Raw genomic sequence first — 16,723 nt, forward strand, 5'->3', positions numbered from 1 at the left:
AGAGGTCCAGCTGTAACATAAGAAACAAAAGCGTTAGACAGTTCCATAACGTTGAATTGGTATCAGACGACAAAATAGAAGTGGGGGGAGCAATTTTAAATAGTTCTTACCAATGGTCATCACGGTCCGGCACTGGTCAGTAGTGGTCAGTAGTGGTCAGTCGTCGGATCTCCACTGGTCAGCACTGGTCAGTAGTGGTCAGTTCTGGTCAGTTCTGGTCAGTCCTGGTCAGTCCTGGTCCCCCCAGTGGTCAGCGGTGCACGAATGGCCTGACTTTGGCCCGCGAGACCCGATTCCCCTGGATGCTCCAGGGGTACTGAAGAATTTGTCCAGCGGTAGTCTTCATGTGGGGATGTCGAAGAGTGGGGAGACAGTGTCAACGTGAAGAGTTAAGAACCGCTTGGTCTAGAGAACAATACTATTTCGATTGGTCCCACCTCTTGACCGTTTCTGGATCTTCACTGGACCGCTGACCTTGATGTCCACCTCACTGTTGACCACCAGTGACCATAAGTTAGCGACCCATTAAAACCATTACGAAGATTAAAGCCTTCTTACGAGGATCCCCTTACAATTTGATGCATCATCTTTTTAACATTTTGTTCCACTTTGGAAGAGTGTATCTTATGTTATAAGACACTCGTGGTACAGCGATAGCGTTCATCCCACTAACGATAGGTTTATTCTTTACCTCGGATTTCAGTTGTTTCGAAAGCAAGAAAGAAAGACTGACATTCGCCTTCTTTCTTCAATTCCCGAAGCTGTTCATGCGTAAATACATGTGAGTTGCGGTGTACGTATCAATAAGATATATCCTTAGGTATTTTAATAATCTTAATCGATTGATTTTTTCCAATGAAATTAATCGATTAATGTCCAATTATCAACCGTACAGCTTTCATTCCGTTAAAAAATAGTAAAATTTCTGTAATTTCATTTTTTGTCTCACTTCCTCTTGTGTTCATTTCTAAATCTGTTGGTAACGGAAATGGTAATGGGGTTCTAGAGAACTAGTTCTTGCCTGTGATTACACCACCATGTATATGTATACATATACAGCTACGGCACAGCTACAGCAGAACGTAAAAGTTTGTCGAGAAATAGTTGGTTGCCTTCGGCGCTAGATGGCGTGTCAAGGATAATTATCAAGAAAGTATCTTGACGAAGCATGCGTGTACGAGTATCGTAATAATTAGATCAGATTTTCCGTGGCTTCTGCCAGCTTAAGAAATTTCACTCGCAAAATAAAATTGATACGATTTTAAATTCTTGTCGAATGAAACGAAAGTTGTATAGTGTTTCGCAATATGAAAACGAATTTTATCGTTGGAAGTTTATGGTATAGGAAAAAAATTATTTTTAATCTATTATAACGTGAATATCGATCGTCACTACACGCGCTGGAAAGGATTTATCATTGTGAACAGTGTATTACATCACCGTAAGTCTCGTCGATGCTTTTCAACAATTTTAGGATGTTTATCGATCAGTGAATATCACGCACATTTTCGTTGACAGTGACAAACTTGACTTTACAAAGTCACTGTCAAATTCTTAAAATATACATATATAAATATCTCTGTACAGGAATATTACGTTTTTCTACTCTCCCGAATCTGTTTATCGATTAATATTTATATTTTCGTAAAAACGATTAAAATATCCAAGTTGGCATCTATTTTCTCACCTCGAATATACATATAGTTTGGTAACATGTGGTCCTCTGTGTATGTATATGTGTGTACGTATATGTCATAACGGAATTCGTGCATAAAAAATGTATTCGTTCTATTATTATTACAAGCGATAGATGTATGTATTAATCTATGCATCTTTACGCGACAAAATTTACCACGTACGTTTTACCGTATCGTACGTCATACGACAAACACGACTACTGAAATATCTTACTTTGTTATCAGTTTTGGAAAAGATTCGGGTATTAATTCCCAAAAAATATTAATGAGACATGCAGCATCAAGTTGAACAAAGGCACCCAAAAATCTTAACGTACGAGTACAGTGACAGCGTCGTGTCTGCTAGTGACATAAATCCAAAAAATGACTGCGGTGGAGTCGCCCCATTTTATTCGCACTATCGAGTGGGATATGATGGACAAAACAAAGTTTTTTCCATTGAGTATGCTCTCATCCTTTTCAGTGCGCTGTTGTTTATATCCTTTGACGGTAATCAAAACACGTTTGCAAGTTCAAAGGCACAATTGTATGTACAATGGTAAGTTTGCGCGTAGTTTCTGTAAATACAGATCAAACTATTTGATTTATCGTTGGTTGTTTGGTGTAGGAATGATAGATGCTTACAAAAAGATATACAAAGTTGAAGGCTTGTCGGGTCTTTATAGAGGGTTCTGGATAAGTTCCGTACAAATTGTTTCCAGCGCATTTTACGTATCTACGTACGAAGGTGTTCGTCATATACTTGGACAAGATCGTGTTCTAGGCAGTATAGATTCGCGGGTTAAAGCATTAATCGCCGGTGGTGCTGCTAGTTTAGTAGGTCAAACGATAGTAGTTCCTTTCGATATTCTAAGTCAGCACTTGATGGTTCTTGGGATCGGTAGTAGGAAATATGGCAAGAATTATATAAACAAAGTAAGGAAACTAAAAGAAAGTCGTCGGTTTTTATTGCTTCTTTATTAATGCCTGACTTACAGATGGAAATAAATCCATTGGGTCTAACTCTCGAACCTGGGAAAACTCATGCTCAGATATCGGCAGATATTATAAAATTAATTTATCAGAGAGACGGTTATAGAGGCTTCTATCGGGGGTATGTTGCATCGTTATGTGCCTACGTTCCTAATAGTGCACTTTGGTGGGGACTGTATATATCTTACCAAGGTAACTGAAAATAAAATGGTAAAAAACTAAATGGATGTTAGATAATAACGTTTTTTCGCATTACAGAAGAGCTTATTCAACTATTTCCGGAATGGTTTTCTCACTTGTTTATTCAAGCTGTGGCTGGAACATTAGGAGGATTTACTACTACGATCGTTACGAATCCTCTAGATATTGTACGGGCAAGATTACAGGTGCAAAGATTAGATAGTATGTTTAGTACGTTTAAAGTTCTTTGGGTCGAAGAAAGGTTGCAGATGTTTACAAAAGGACTATCCGCGCGACTTGTACAGTCCGCTTGTTTTAGTTTTTCGATAATTTTAGGGTACGAAACTATTAAAAGATTCAGTATAAACGAAGAGTACAAAAGTTACATTAGGTGGTAGATATTCGTTTGTACATAAAATTTCTAGGAACAATATTTATGTTACTGCATTTCTCGCCGATTCTGTATTATGTATATAAAGAAGTAACAGATACGCACCAAAGAAAAGAGAATGAGATCGTACAAAATGATCGTTTAAATTATTTCGATGACAGTACACATGTTATACAAAATGTATATTATAATTGTAACAGTGGTTAATAGATGCGAGGAAAATGGATAAAAATATTTATTTTATAAAATACACATTAATTAATTATATAAATATAAATTTTAACGGGAATATAATTTATTTCAAAGTATTTTCCCGATGGGTAATATAAAAGTGCATTCGTAACTTTTTAACTTTTTACTACATATTAGATTAGTCGTTACTCTTAGCTTCGTCTGCGTTTAAGGCATCGTTTCTGCCGACAGTTTTTTCATGTTATCGTTGTTTTCTTCTTCTTTTTCATTTTAAATTGTTCTATCGACAGTTTTTCCTGAAAATTTAGCGATCTTTTAATTTTGTTAACGAGTGGACTTTACTTGGTACAATGTAGTTTTATTAAAAATCGACTTGTTTTTTACGGTAGTAGTAGTAGTAGTAGTAGTAGTAGTAGTAGTAGTAGTTTGGGATTCCAGGTGAGTCGTATCTATGAAATAAAGTAACAGCAGTTTCATTTCTCTTTTATTAAAAAGGACATCATATCGATAGACATAGTTTGTTCGAAAGGTACTTGAGTGGTCTCGATAATGTCGGTCTTGCACACGAATTGTGATACTTTTTACGTTCTCTTGCTATCATGGTACCTGTTTTTTTTTCTCCAGATTATTTCTATTGTATGTACAGGCCAGGGAAATCGTTTAAATCTTGAATGTATACAATGTATGTACATACATATACATATACATATAATATGAATTGGACACGCTGTAACTATTTTACTATTTGACCGATATACACGTACGACGAGTTTTAAGTGTACATACTATTAAATGTAGCATCGAGTTTTCCGATTACAAGGAGTGTATATACACGCAGCGATACACTCTATGAACAATGCTTTTCAATAATGATATACATACGCGTCGATTAGACACCTTTGTTTCATGGAGCTTAAACGGAACAAGAATACATATGTAACGCACGTTATCTAGAAAGTGAGTCTTTTTTGAAGAAAGAGAAAAAAGAAAAAGAAATGGTCAGATAAGTGGTGGGATAATCGTTGGATAAATGAAACAAAATCAGATTGTTATCGTTTCGGTTGTTCGACCAAGGGGACATTTTTTTCACCAGGAATTGATATTTGTATATTTTTTCCGGTTAGATTGATAAGAGTAAACGAACGAGACACGTGTCAAAGAGCAACCGAGCTCGGATAATCTGCGCGTTCGGTGGCTGGGAATCGAAAACGATAAGATTAGTTGCTCGACTATTATGCAATGGTGGCCGAATCTCAGTGACGTTCGCGGTAAATAAAGAGAAAGAAGTGGTGCGAGGATGATTTCGTTTGATTGTCAATTATTGGGGAAAAAAATGAATTTACTTATCTATGGAAAAGATATCGTGCTCGTCGACTAACAATAAGTCCATTTAATTTTTTTAATGGCTACTCGACATGATTCTAAAATGTATAATGTTTAGTATCGTTTTGCTCGAATCGAACGCAATATACCAGCAACGAATAGAAGAAATAAAGAATGGAGAGATATTTGTAAACGTAGACATTTTTCAGGAACGGTGATTCGGAACTATTGGATGTTTTTTTATTATTTATCGAAACTTTTAACACGATAAAATGGAATAATACTGAATTCATTGTTACTCGAAGGAACGTATGCATACGTTGGTACTTGTCTATACATACATATATGTATATTCGCCTTAAATACATACGCGCTTCCTATATACTTGCGTATGTTTCGTTTAATTAATTTTACGCTTTTCTAATATTTACAATTACACTTAAATAGTTAATGTATGTACTCTGATGGGAGCCTATACGTATATTAGGGCGATTGTTCGTTAAATAAATAATCGTTTTGGAAAAATATTAGCTTTGCTCGAAGATAGGCGTGCATACGTTCATTCTTCGAATAGAGATTGTCTGTCCATTGAAATTGTTCCGAGACTAGGTAACAGTGAGTTTGTCGGATTGCGAACGGTGTTTAAAAATGCGGACAATGATTCTCGAGACATGATTGGTTAAAATAGAATCGATCCAAGAGATCGATATGAAATGAAATTGGTCGTTTTCCTTTGTTTCACGCGGCTAAGATCGGTGGTGGGTGAGAGGGTGGTCACTGTATTCGTCGGTCAAGTTACGTTAACGTGGTGCTGTTGTTGATAAGCGTAGAACGTTCCGGCAGTCGATAAGAATACCTGAAGCGTGGACAATTTGGGGAAACGTTCTTGAAAACATGACCTATCGCTTTAATGCGACAACTTGTTACACATACATACATATGTAGTTCTGGTAGATCGTATAAGCGACGCGATACGAAAAGCATAGGGCAAGAAACAAGTGGTAGAGGATATAAATGAAATATTTTTTATAAATATTTAGAAATGTTTGGAAACCGGATAAGAATCTTCTTTATACGAGCGTTTGTTTCGGAGATTAATTTTAACGATGTAAAACGTCCCGGATCGCGCATCGGTCTCTCTTTCGTGGTCCACTTTTCGTCGCGTAAACACGATACGTTGAATTTGTATGTCGCGCGTCGCTGGATCAGTGGTCGCAGGATCACTGATCAGCGATCGGGTGATCGTTCGAACCGACAAACTTGTAATCGTTTCCCTTGAGTGATTTCTCTTGGGCAGCAAGCTTACAATCACGTGTCCCGAAAACGAATCGCCCTTTCTCGACGGGGCCCGGTACGGGCCCCCGTGTGACGTCACATTCCACCACTGGTCAGTCCACTAGCGACGCCACCGTCGCTGCTTTGGCTGACGCTACTGTAGCTGACGCTGCTGGCCTGCCCGCCGGTATTTACTCCCGAAACGTACTGTAATCAGAACAATTATACAGATTTTCCAAAAAACGATAGTGTCCCGGTTGTTCTGTACTTGGTGCAGTTGTATCTATACATAGACATCGAGGAGAAGAGAACGACTAACAAGTTTGAAAGCGATCGAATTCGACTTTATTCTCGATCGGCTGAGTAAAACTAAAAATATGTATACTATACTCTATGTTGAAAATTCATAAACGAAATTGTACGGAATTGTAACCGATTTACGCGCGTCCCGACTAAATACATACCGTACTCGGGCGATCAAATTAAAAAATAATCTTGTTCGTGTTTTATAGCGACGTATTTTTTAGCAGGTAGTTTGCGGCTGGATAACATTTGCCAGCAGCATGACGGTATTTAGCGAGACCGTTCAACTTTAATTAAATTCCTTTACATTGTCGAACTTTCCTTAGTTTTCCGAAAATTCCATCGAAATTAAAGGGTGTCGCGATCCGACCGTTAATTAGGAAATTTCACCGCCTCCGCAACCTACCTCGCAAACGCGAGGCGCAAAGGAAGGCATTGTAGTTTTACGTGGCGTAATTTGATCGAACATTGCGAGTCACTCGAAATCTCAAGGATGTTTTGTTCGCGCAATCTCGTACAATAGAATTTAACACCACCTATGGGATTAGAGCGAAAGCATGCCTTTTATTTAAGCAAAGGCAAAAGGGAGGGAGAGTTTCCTTGGCAATATAGGAATAACGAAAATTGTCTGATCGGGTCGTTGGACTATCGGAGAAGGTCGGATTCCCTGCAATTTAACCCGGATATATTGTTTGTTAGTTTCGTTAATCCGCCAGAGGATTAACGACAGGACGAGCGTCGAGCTATAAATCGAGCTACATACATACATATACATATATCTATCGGTCGTGTCTCTGGGGAATTTGGTGCTCGATAGGATAAACGAGGAAACTTTTGCCTTGTCCCGGTACTCGTCCCTCGAGATGAAACCGATGAAACCGATGAAACCGATGAAACCGATGAAATCGATGAAACAGCACTACGAGAAGCCGGATTTTGTATCGTATCGAGAGATTCTATCCTATATCTTATTCCCTAAAGTCAACTAGCAGAAATTTACTGGACAGAGTGCGCGCTCGTAATCCGAGGAATCGACAAGCTAAAGACGCAAAACCATAGATCGGTAAAATAAGAGGAACGACAGTATACATGGCATATACGTGTTTGTACAAGATGTCGCGATTCGAGCAATTTCACCCGCAAAACTGTTTAGCGGTATGACGACAGTTGTCTTACAGTTTCTCGCTCCTTCTCAGATCGTCTAGTTGCGATTCATCGATATACTACTCTCTCTCTCTTGTCACCTCTCACCTTTCGCCTCTCTTTTTTCGGAATCCGGACCATCGAGCGGAAAGCTCTCTCCGTTGACCCGTCGCGTCGCGACCTTTAAAAGAAAATTCGATCGATTTCACGGCGATCACCGTTTTCTGGACATTTAAACGTATTTCATAAATAATTATACAGCCGTGTGCAATACAGAGAAAGAGTTTCGAACGCCGCGTCGCGACTCGTAGCATAACCTTCGGGCATAACGTTCGGGCATAACGTTCGGGCATATTGTCAAAAAAAATTGTCACCTTGTTACAATTTACAATTTAATATATATCTCTGTTAACGACGGACGTACACGTTCGTAATTCACGTTCCTTTGTTTCTCAGTATTTTTGCGTCGTCGTTTCTAGCTCGTTTCTCGTTGGAATCAAACAAATTGTAAACTTTACCGTAAATCTGATCGAATCTCTGGTCGACCAGCGATTCGTCAATTCTGTCGTCGGACACGCCAGAGGTGTATCTTTCCAACGAGTCCTCCGTCTCGTTCGAGTCGCTTTTATGTCGGTGGTTACTTTTATATTTGGAAAGCGAAATACTATTATGTAATTGATAGCCAGTCAGGGCGAAAGAAAGAAACGAAAGAACGAGGATCAGGAAAGATCAAGCGTGGAAACCGGTCAACGATACGTGACTAGAAAAATAGGTTCAGTGTAGAGGATAATTAACGCGTAGTAGAACGATGCTGGAAGATTAGAAAACGGATGCAGTCGATTTCTCGATTTAAACGGTTTACAGGCGCGATGTGTACCTACCTACATGAATTAATTCAATTTTGACAATATAATCTTATAAAAGGTATAAAAATAATAATCGGCCATAATCGGGTTCCTCGAAATTCGATTCGATCGATTGCATCGCGCACCACCGCGTTCATTTAATTTACTTATCGGTGATAAATAAGATACCGATCGCGAAATTTCACCGTATTAGGTAATTGATTTGTAATTGTTGCGCGTCGACTACCGACGACTGTAATACACGCTCGTAAATCGTACGATAAATTAAATGGTTCATCTACGTTAATTATAATCCAATACTTTCCTATCGTCGAAATATCGATATTTTCAATTTGTAGGTTTATCGGTGCGATAGGATAAAAATTTAGTCGTAATAATTAATCACGTTTGATAGCCCTTTGAGTGAAACGTATTGGTAGGTAGGTAGGTATACGTATGTAGAAGTAGTTGGGCATATCGTGAAATGTGTGCATCGATCCGACGACTTACGGTGCTGCTCGTGCAGAGGTGCTTTTGCTCGTACGACCGCGCGTGTGTGTTACATGTGCGTGTATCATTGATGGATAAATCTATTCACTATTCAACGTACCGAGGCAGTGTTATACGGGGATGGTACAGAGTCCTTGCTCGCTAATCTGTACCAAGTGTCTTCGGACGATTACTAGGGATAGCATTGTCTCAAGGTAATCGATGCTTCGATGTCGATGGATAAAAGGATATGGAGGAATCGAGAAAGGTTTCGAGGTGGTGGGCAACGATTGACGATATCCACGTCGCGACGGTATCCCATCGTTAAATGTAGCTTTGCTCGCACGAACTCTCTCGGCTGGTTCTTACGTGCTGGACCGAGTACGCGGAGTAGTATCTTCCGGATGCGAATCTCTGAAAAAATAGTAATACACTGGATACTTTGTCCGATATAGCGGGTTTACGCAATGCATTCTCCAGGCTGCTGCACGATGGCTGCTGCTTGATGGTTGCCGTCTGGTGTCCGGTATCGGATACGCGACTGATAGATTCGAGCTAGATACGCTACAGTCTGGCTTGCTTATTTAAACGTATATTATAGGAGCGCGAGTATAGCGCGTCGCAGGAACGGGTAAACTTTTACGAACCAGAGACCGATACGATCGTGTATTTATTATTTCGTCGGTCACCGTTTCATCCTATAAACATAAATGTTGACATTGTATCGATGGTCTGGGAAGAAGAATGTCGTCTCTAACGCCAATCGGTAACAGGTGTTATTGCAATCTATGTAACCAGTAATTTACTGCTCGTACGAATTTCGGAACGACGTTGACTTTATCTTACGATAAAGAAGAAATTAAATGTCCCGAAATCTCAACTGAAACGTATGGTAGATAGATAACGTTCCAAGTTACTCGAAGCTAAACAGGGTAACATTATCCGCCAAGATCAGGAATCTCGACGAGCAATTTGAAAACTTTAGCAATCGGAGTAATAAATTTCCTTCCGTTGGCTTCATTTCAAGCTTACTTTATACGCATACTCGTTACTTGACACGAGCTCTAGCGTGTTTCCTTGACCGCTTTATACTTGGCTAGGAAACTAGTACCACCTTGCGTCCAGACTTTCTCACCATTTTAATCAATTTCGCGGTTTTTTGCGTTACGACGCGACGCGACGCGACGCGAGCCAACCAACCCTCGTTGGGCTCGTAAACCCGAAACTGCACGCGTTTCTAACGTTTGCTTTTTTTTACCCGATGGTATCGCGGAGATTCCACGTACACGCGACACTTTACACGGAAAAACTATCAATAGCTGATACTTACTTGACTTGGTTTACATCTAAATGCCGGTTGATATCGCCGTTTCATCCGTCTGGGACAGCAGGCGCACAGAATCCTCGCAAAAGCTCTGAAAGAGAAACGAGAAAAGCGACGTCTAAGTTGGATAGCGTGACAATTATGATTTACACCAAATCATTTTGGACCGTTTCGGACATAACTCGAGTAGTTTTCATGCAGCGTAAAAAATTATAATTTAAAGTGATTTTTAAAGAGTAAGTTAAGGTCACCGATCATACGCGATACGAAAGAACACATATTATGCTTTGCATCTTGCACCAGATATTAACATGTATTTATCCGTGTATGAAGTGTAATTTTATGCAGACCTTGAACTTTTCTATCGCATCATCGTTACGTAGACGGGTAACGTTTCTTTTTTTCATACATACGTATTTCTTAGCTGTCTAGATATCCCTGTGACAGTCGTCTTTTGGCGCGATTATTTTTCATTTTATTTTCTTGTATCGATCGCGCTTGCTCGCAGTGTCCAAAATATCCAGACTCATAGACCGAAAGTTAATTTAAGGGTAGAGCTTTTTAGCCGACTCGTTTGATCGCGAATTGGACGATGCGCGGCGATCGCCGATCGTGATTGAGTTTTACTTCCTATTAGGGCAGGATAAGAGGTTAACCAACTGATAACACGACCTTTGGCCGAGTGTCGTAAAATTGTGCTTGAAAATTGGCCAAACGCCGCTACATAGATAGATAGATAGATAGATGGTATTATAGCGTTGAAGGATAACGCGACGGTTGTAATATTGCACGCGTATTTACATAGGGGCCGTTGTAGCGTGAACGTGACATGCGATACTTTGGACCGCAAACGCGATAAATGTAATTTTGATCGCGACGAAATAACGGTGTTAGTCGGTGGTTCGGTGGATATTGGCAGTTAACTGATCGGAGATAAATTCCCGGATAGAAGGAAATTTCACGGTACAGAATGATAGAAATTTGTTATCGGTGTAGTACGGTGAGTGTATCGAGAGCATGTAACGAGTACACGGTCGTTTTAGCGATAGGCGATCTAGCAGAGGGCATCGAGTCCTTGCTTGTCCAATCGAAGAATAGGCACGCGAAACAGTTTGTGCGCGTGACGGTTTTGGCTTTACGGAACAACAGTTGAAAGTCTGTCTTCGCGGGCATGTCGGTGTTTCGATTCTATCCCTGCCGGTTGATTCGATTGGCGTTTTTGTTCGCGGTGTCGCGTTCCGCGTCCTTCGTTATCATGACCGGAGACTTGGTCGAGGTGTACCAAGGCGAAACAGAGCTAGGCGATCGCAGACTGATCGTGGAAAGGCTCGCAAGCTATCGGGAGGAAAGCGAACGGTTTTCAAACTCGATACCGTGCATCGAGAGTTTATTGAACAAGTACATAAACGAATCGGTTTGGTCCGTGTTCGTGGTATTGGACGTACGGACCGAGGTGAACGAAATGATCGGGCAGCCGCTGGTCGCGAGACTGAAAGGTCGTTTCGGGTTTTTCACGTTCACGACGGGCATGGATTTTCCGATACCGCGAGACAGATCGTCGAGCTCGATCATCTTAACGTCGAGTGGCAACGCGCTGGAGGATAGTCCCGTCTACCCTAGGCTCTATCCCTGCGATCAAGGGTGTCTGTTCGTCGCGATACTGACCACCGAGTTCCAAGACGAAAATAGTTTTCTCGACGAAGCGTACAACGTGACGGAATCGATGTGGACGCGAAGACTTTCGACGGTGATCGTGGTGGGCAGAGTCGGGGATTCCGTACTGGTCGGCGGTAGCGTCGCTTTCGAACCGTACAAACCGTGCACTCCTTCGCCGCCTATCGTCTTGAACAAATGCGATGCTCGGACATGGAGGAATTGGAAAGAAATCGAGTCACCGGCTCTGAACGGTTGCATCGTTAGAGTGGCGTACTTGGAGCAGCCACCGTACGTAACGACGGCGAACGGTTCCGCCAGTCTGACCGGCTTCGAGGCAGATTTGACGCAAGAGGTTACGAAAGAGCTAAGGGTCGAGTGGCAGAGGGTCGAATGGAGCGAGAACGCCAGTTACTCGGAGCAGGTGCGAATGTTGCTTTACGACGAAACGATGGCCGACTTGGTAATCGGTCGAATTCTTCAACAGTCGCACAGGCACATAAGATACTCGACGACGTACGATATGCTGAAAGTGGTATGGGTGGTGCCGAAAGTGCCCAAAGTCTCCCTCGAAGGATTAATTTTACCGTTCGCACCGTACGTCTGGGCCGCTATAGCTGGATCGTTGCTTCTCGGTGCAGCCTTGAAATTTTTCATCCTTCGAGACGTTTCCTGCTTGGACGTATTCGCTCTGATAATAGGCGTGTCCGTCGCGCGACAACCAACCAGACTCTCGAGGAAAATCCACTTTATTTCCTGGAGCATCTTTGGCTTGTTCCTTACGCAGGTTTACGTGGACTCGTTGGCCGGTCAGCTGATCGACGGATCGGTCCTCAAGATCGAAACGATCAAGGATTTAGTTTCCTCCTCGTTCGAAATAGGCGGCACGGCGGCTTTTGCGAGTCTCTTTGACGAATTCGAAGAATCGGACGAGATGGTGACGCAGCTGCGCGACAAGTTCGTCACGTTTGACCAGGACAAGTACGTCGATCAGTTCGAGGATCTATTGGATGGACGAAACGCGACGTTCGCGCTGGTCACCGTGCTCAATTCGTCGCGCAGCGATGCTATCGAGACGCCGTACGCCTACACGATCACCACCGAAGCGATATGCAGCTTTCCGCTCGGTCTAGCTACGTGGACGGGTTTCCCCTACCTACGTACCATCGACGACAAGATCCACGATTTTATCGATTTCGGTATTTTTGATTTCATGATCAAATTAGCTCTGGCGAACGGTACGCGAACGGTTGCGATCGCCAACGATCAACAATACAACTCCGAACTTCATCTCCAGCAATTCGTTCCGGCTTTTCTGCTGATGGTCATCGGTTTCTCTATCGGTTTAATTTTACTCTTTCTCGAAATCGCGCTCTACCCATTCAAATGTTTCGATCAAAGACCTTTTAACTAACTTGTTATAAATATTCAAACTTTTATACCCAACACAGTCTTACATCCTTTCCAAACGCATATTATCTTTCTCGACAATTTTGCTAAATTTTAAATAGAACCGCTTCAACGATCATTGGTAATCGCTTAAGCTCGTAGAACGCAACGCAGCCTGTCAACAACAGACGGGTTGTTGCGTCTCTGGGGGAAAAGAACGCGTAACGTATGTACCTAATTAGGAAATACGGGCTCGCCTAACCCAGACCTAAACACCTCTCGACTGGATATCGTTTTGCAATAGATTTCGCTTTATGAATTATAGACGGAAGGGATATTGGATTGCGGCTGAACGGACGCGCGAGATAGCTGCGGTCTAACCTTTTACTCGAAACCGTCCAACCGGCCGATTACCCGTATCAACGACGCGTGATACTCGACAATACAATTTCTACGCTGACTTTGTCGTTTATTCGGTAACTGGCTGCTTGCGATGCTACTATCGCAACCATACGAGTCTAATAAATATGCTTTTCTCTCCTCTATCGATTAACTTTGCTCTTTTCATATTTTAATATCGACACGATATTACTTTACCCGTCCTATTAGACCTGGTGGTCTATTCGAGTACATATTACGGAGCACGGTTGTCTATCGGTTGGACGAATTCGTACGCGGGACACTTTTGGATAAACTCTAGCCGCGTAAGAGGACAGATTGCATCGTTTTTTCAATTCTATCTACCTATTTAGATTTTTTCACCGAAACAATTATCGAGTTTGGTCGGAAGGTAAAAAGATGTGCTACATCGTTACTTTATAATGCCAGTCTTTCTTTTTCTACGTGTCGACCGATCTTGTCATTACTCGGATCTCCGTTCCCACGTAAATACGCCTATTGATTTCGTTTCAAGTACATACATACGATAACAAATATGTATCGTTTCGGTAAAACGGTATTATCTTTCTGCATATTTCCAACTATTCTGCGCGCGTACAAGCTAAAAGAGAGGCGGCGTGGCGGCGTGGCGGCGTGGCGGCGCAGCGGCGTGGCCGTAGATATTTATTTTACGGTCTAGAATTCCAGATTCTAACAAATTTCAAGCCCGAAAGATAGCGTCGCGTTGAACGTGTAATCGCGAATCGTTCGTATCTAAAAGTCGACGTTCTCGAGAGCCTCTCAGCCTTCCTTTAATGGAATTCGGCCAGAACTTGTCTAATAAACTGCTCGGTGCTCTGCCCTCTTGACGATTGCGTTCTTTAAAAGATCCTTTCGAGTCCCAATAGCCCTATTACAAGTCGTTAACAACTTTTTTACAGTTTCTACATCTCCGATCTCCGTCTCTTCCATTTATCTGGAAAATATTTAAAAACCACTCGATGCATCGCATTATTCGTTCCGGTTCCCCTTTCGATGAGCACTTTTAAAGCACCGCATCGATATCTTTGCAGATTGGTTGCATTATTCAAGCGTGTCTTCTTTTTAATTGTTATCCGAGGTCACGAGCTTGAAGGGAACCAAAAATAAATATGTAGTTAAATATCGTTATAAACGGCGGACCTTGGTGAGAAGAAACGAAATAAAATAAAACGGCAACTTTGTAGAAAATTTATTTAGCCACGATTCCAATGTCCCATATTTATTTTTCACTCGATAATATATACTTTTATTACTCTCGCGTTAAGTATACGAAATACGTATTTGACTCGTTTCCTCGATGTTTTCCATTTTATCTGAAACGCGTGCATCTCGGTCGAGAAAAACGCGCAAGGCTACAGAGTCCGGAGACGCTCTGAATTTCAAATTTTTACGGTGAAACAGCGACATTCGTCCGACACTTTTCGTCGCGTAATTATGGAAAAATTCCTCGTCTCCTTTGTGGTGCAAAATATCGTGGAATAAATTTGTCAAGACTCGGAACTTTAGCGAGAAAAATGTCTCCTTTTTAAGAAGAACACGCCGCCGGCATCGTCTTTGAGCAGATACACCCTCTATCGTCTTTACTTGCGTAACCTTCTTCTTACGTGTAATCTTTGCCGCGTCTGACCATCGATCGGTCCTTGTCGATTTTCGATTTTCTCGAAAATAACGCCAGGGCAGGTCGGATGTTCGAATCGAACGAGCGAAAGATTCTCCTCTGATCGGGCTGACGCTCATAAATTAGCTATGTCGAAGTTTACGTTCTAATGACAGCGAAACGTGCACCGAATGTATTTCTGTCGGGAATCGGTCCAGCGTGTGCGACATACCAAAACGGAAATCGATGCCCGGGCAACAACATCGTCACAATGAATGTCGGTCGACGGCAATCGTCGAGTAGAATACTCGGTCCGGATCCGCGTTAAAAACTTTATCACGGCAACAGTCTGCCGTTGAGCGACATGCGCCCGGAAATTAATACTCGTGTCGCTGTATCTGTTCGAGCAAACGGAACGGAACGACATTACCTAAACGATCGAGTCTCCAATCTCATCGATCGATAACAGAGATTTAGCGATTTTCGTCCGTCGACCGTTAGAAAATTATTTCAGTAATCTCGAAGCAACCATATAATTTGCTCGTCTTTCGAACGACGAAACGTCGATAATGGTACATTAGATGCGTAGATAGCGTGGATCGTCACCGTCGGCTTACCGTTTCTCGCTACGCAGTCGCCCGTTTAGGTTATTATCTGTTAAGCGTGCATCGTGTGGATCAACGCGACCTCACTGGTACAGCGACTGGCGTCGATCGCATCACGTCAGAAACTGCAACACGTGGCGAAAGGCGCTTGCGGAAAACTCAGTCGCGAAGAGCCACGCACGGTCAGCGGATAAGAGCTAACACAAACCATCCGACGACGACGCAGCACCCGTTTTACCCTGTTTGTTTGCGAGGAGCTTCCTAGACGTCTCGGCGTCGCGTCGAGTCGGGATTTTGGCGACCGCTGACCGGTGTCTCTTCAGCGTTCTAGTTTTCTGGTTAGCCAACGACGACGAATCTTGGAATGGATTTCTACTCGGGAAACGGACGGGTAACAAAAAACTTGTTAATACGTTTCCTGCCGCGGTGATTACTATGCGTAAAGCGAACATAATGAAATTTCACGAATCCTATCTGTCAACATAACGGTACATTTTAGCGTGGGAAGAATACGGAATATCAAGGAACGTCGTAGAAATTTTAGCAAGGCAATTTCCTAATTAATGCCTTAGCAATTAATGCGTTAAGAGGCATGTTGTAAGTGTAATGTGAAATTCTTGTTAATTTTTCAACGCTGTTGAGCCTGTCTCGCGGGAGGAATCGGGTAGTCGGGGTCTTTTATTTATTTCAAGATCGATTATGCTCCGTATACGAAGTTAGGAATGAGCAGATAATTCTTTGACCCAAAAATATTTCATTGAGATAACCGAGCATGGTGTCGGAGGCAGCCGAAGCAAATGCAAATTGGACTTTTCGCGCGATAACAAAGGGCTCGTTAACAGAACCCGATCTGCTCCCGTTTCCTGCCGCTTCTTCGTTCTTTCTTCGCTTTTTATCCGCTCACTTGCGACGCCGCGAATCATAA

The 16,723-nt window shown here is 42.0% G+C and overlaps 3 protein-coding genes across 14 annotated transcripts in view; 2 read left to right on the top strand and 1 right to left on the bottom strand.

The window, feature by feature from the left end:
• Positions 1-1,160: 1,160 nt before the first annotated feature.
• LOC143347252 (solute carrier family 25 member 44) lies at positions 1,161-3,472 on the top strand. Of its 4 annotated transcripts, XM_076776285.1 has the most exons (6): positions 1,161-1,441; positions 1,588-1,741; positions 1,923-2,235; positions 2,399-2,612; positions 2,675-2,861; positions 2,928-3,472. In XM_076776285.1, the coding sequence occupies exons 3-6, from the start codon at positions 1,970-1,972 to the stop codon at positions 3,245-3,247; spliced, it is 987 nt and encodes a 328-aa protein (XP_076632400.1). In that variant the 5' UTR covers positions 1,161-1,441; positions 1,588-1,741; positions 1,923-1,969; the 3' UTR covers positions 3,248-3,472. The 4 variants fall into 4 exon arrangements, with proteins under 4 accessions (XP_076632400.1, XP_076632399.1, XP_076632401.1 ...); XM_076776284.1 differs by lacking the exon at positions 1,588-1,741; XM_076776286.1 differs by lacking the exons at positions 1,161-1,441; positions 1,588-1,741 and adding an exon at positions 1,837-1,855.
• Positions 3,473-3,637: 165 nt separating this feature from the next.
• The window catches only part of Dop1r2 (dopamine receptor 2), a 34,526-nt gene continuing 21,440 nt past the window's right edge, over positions 3,638-16,723 (bottom strand). For 8 of the 9 annotated variants that reach the window (XM_076776281.1, XM_076776282.1, XM_076776279.1 and 5 more), the window contains exons 4-5: positions 10,141-10,225; positions 3,638-6,237 (exon numbers count right to left, since the gene is read on the bottom strand). In XM_076776281.1, the coding sequence (XP_076632396.1) occupies positions 6,127-6,237; positions 10,141-10,225 (196 nt within the window). In that variant the 3' untranslated portion in view covers positions 3,638-6,126. Of the gene's footprint in view, positions 6,238-8,931; positions 9,225-10,140; positions 10,226-16,723 lie in introns of all 9 variants that reach the window. The other variant, XR_013080566.1, reaches the window with a different exon arrangement.
• On the top strand, positions 11,390-13,201 carry LOC143347148 (uncharacterized). Its single transcript, XM_076776077.1, has one exon. The coding sequence runs from the start codon at positions 11,390-11,392 to the stop codon at positions 13,199-13,201; it is 1,812 nt and encodes a 603-aa protein (XP_076632192.1).

This window comes from Colletes latitarsis, chromosome 10, assembly GCF_051014445.1.
Source record: "Colletes latitarsis isolate SP2378_abdomen chromosome 10, iyColLati1, whole genome shotgun sequence".
Lineage (NCBI taxonomy): Eukaryota > Metazoa > Arthropoda > Insecta > Hymenoptera > Colletidae > Colletes > Colletes latitarsis.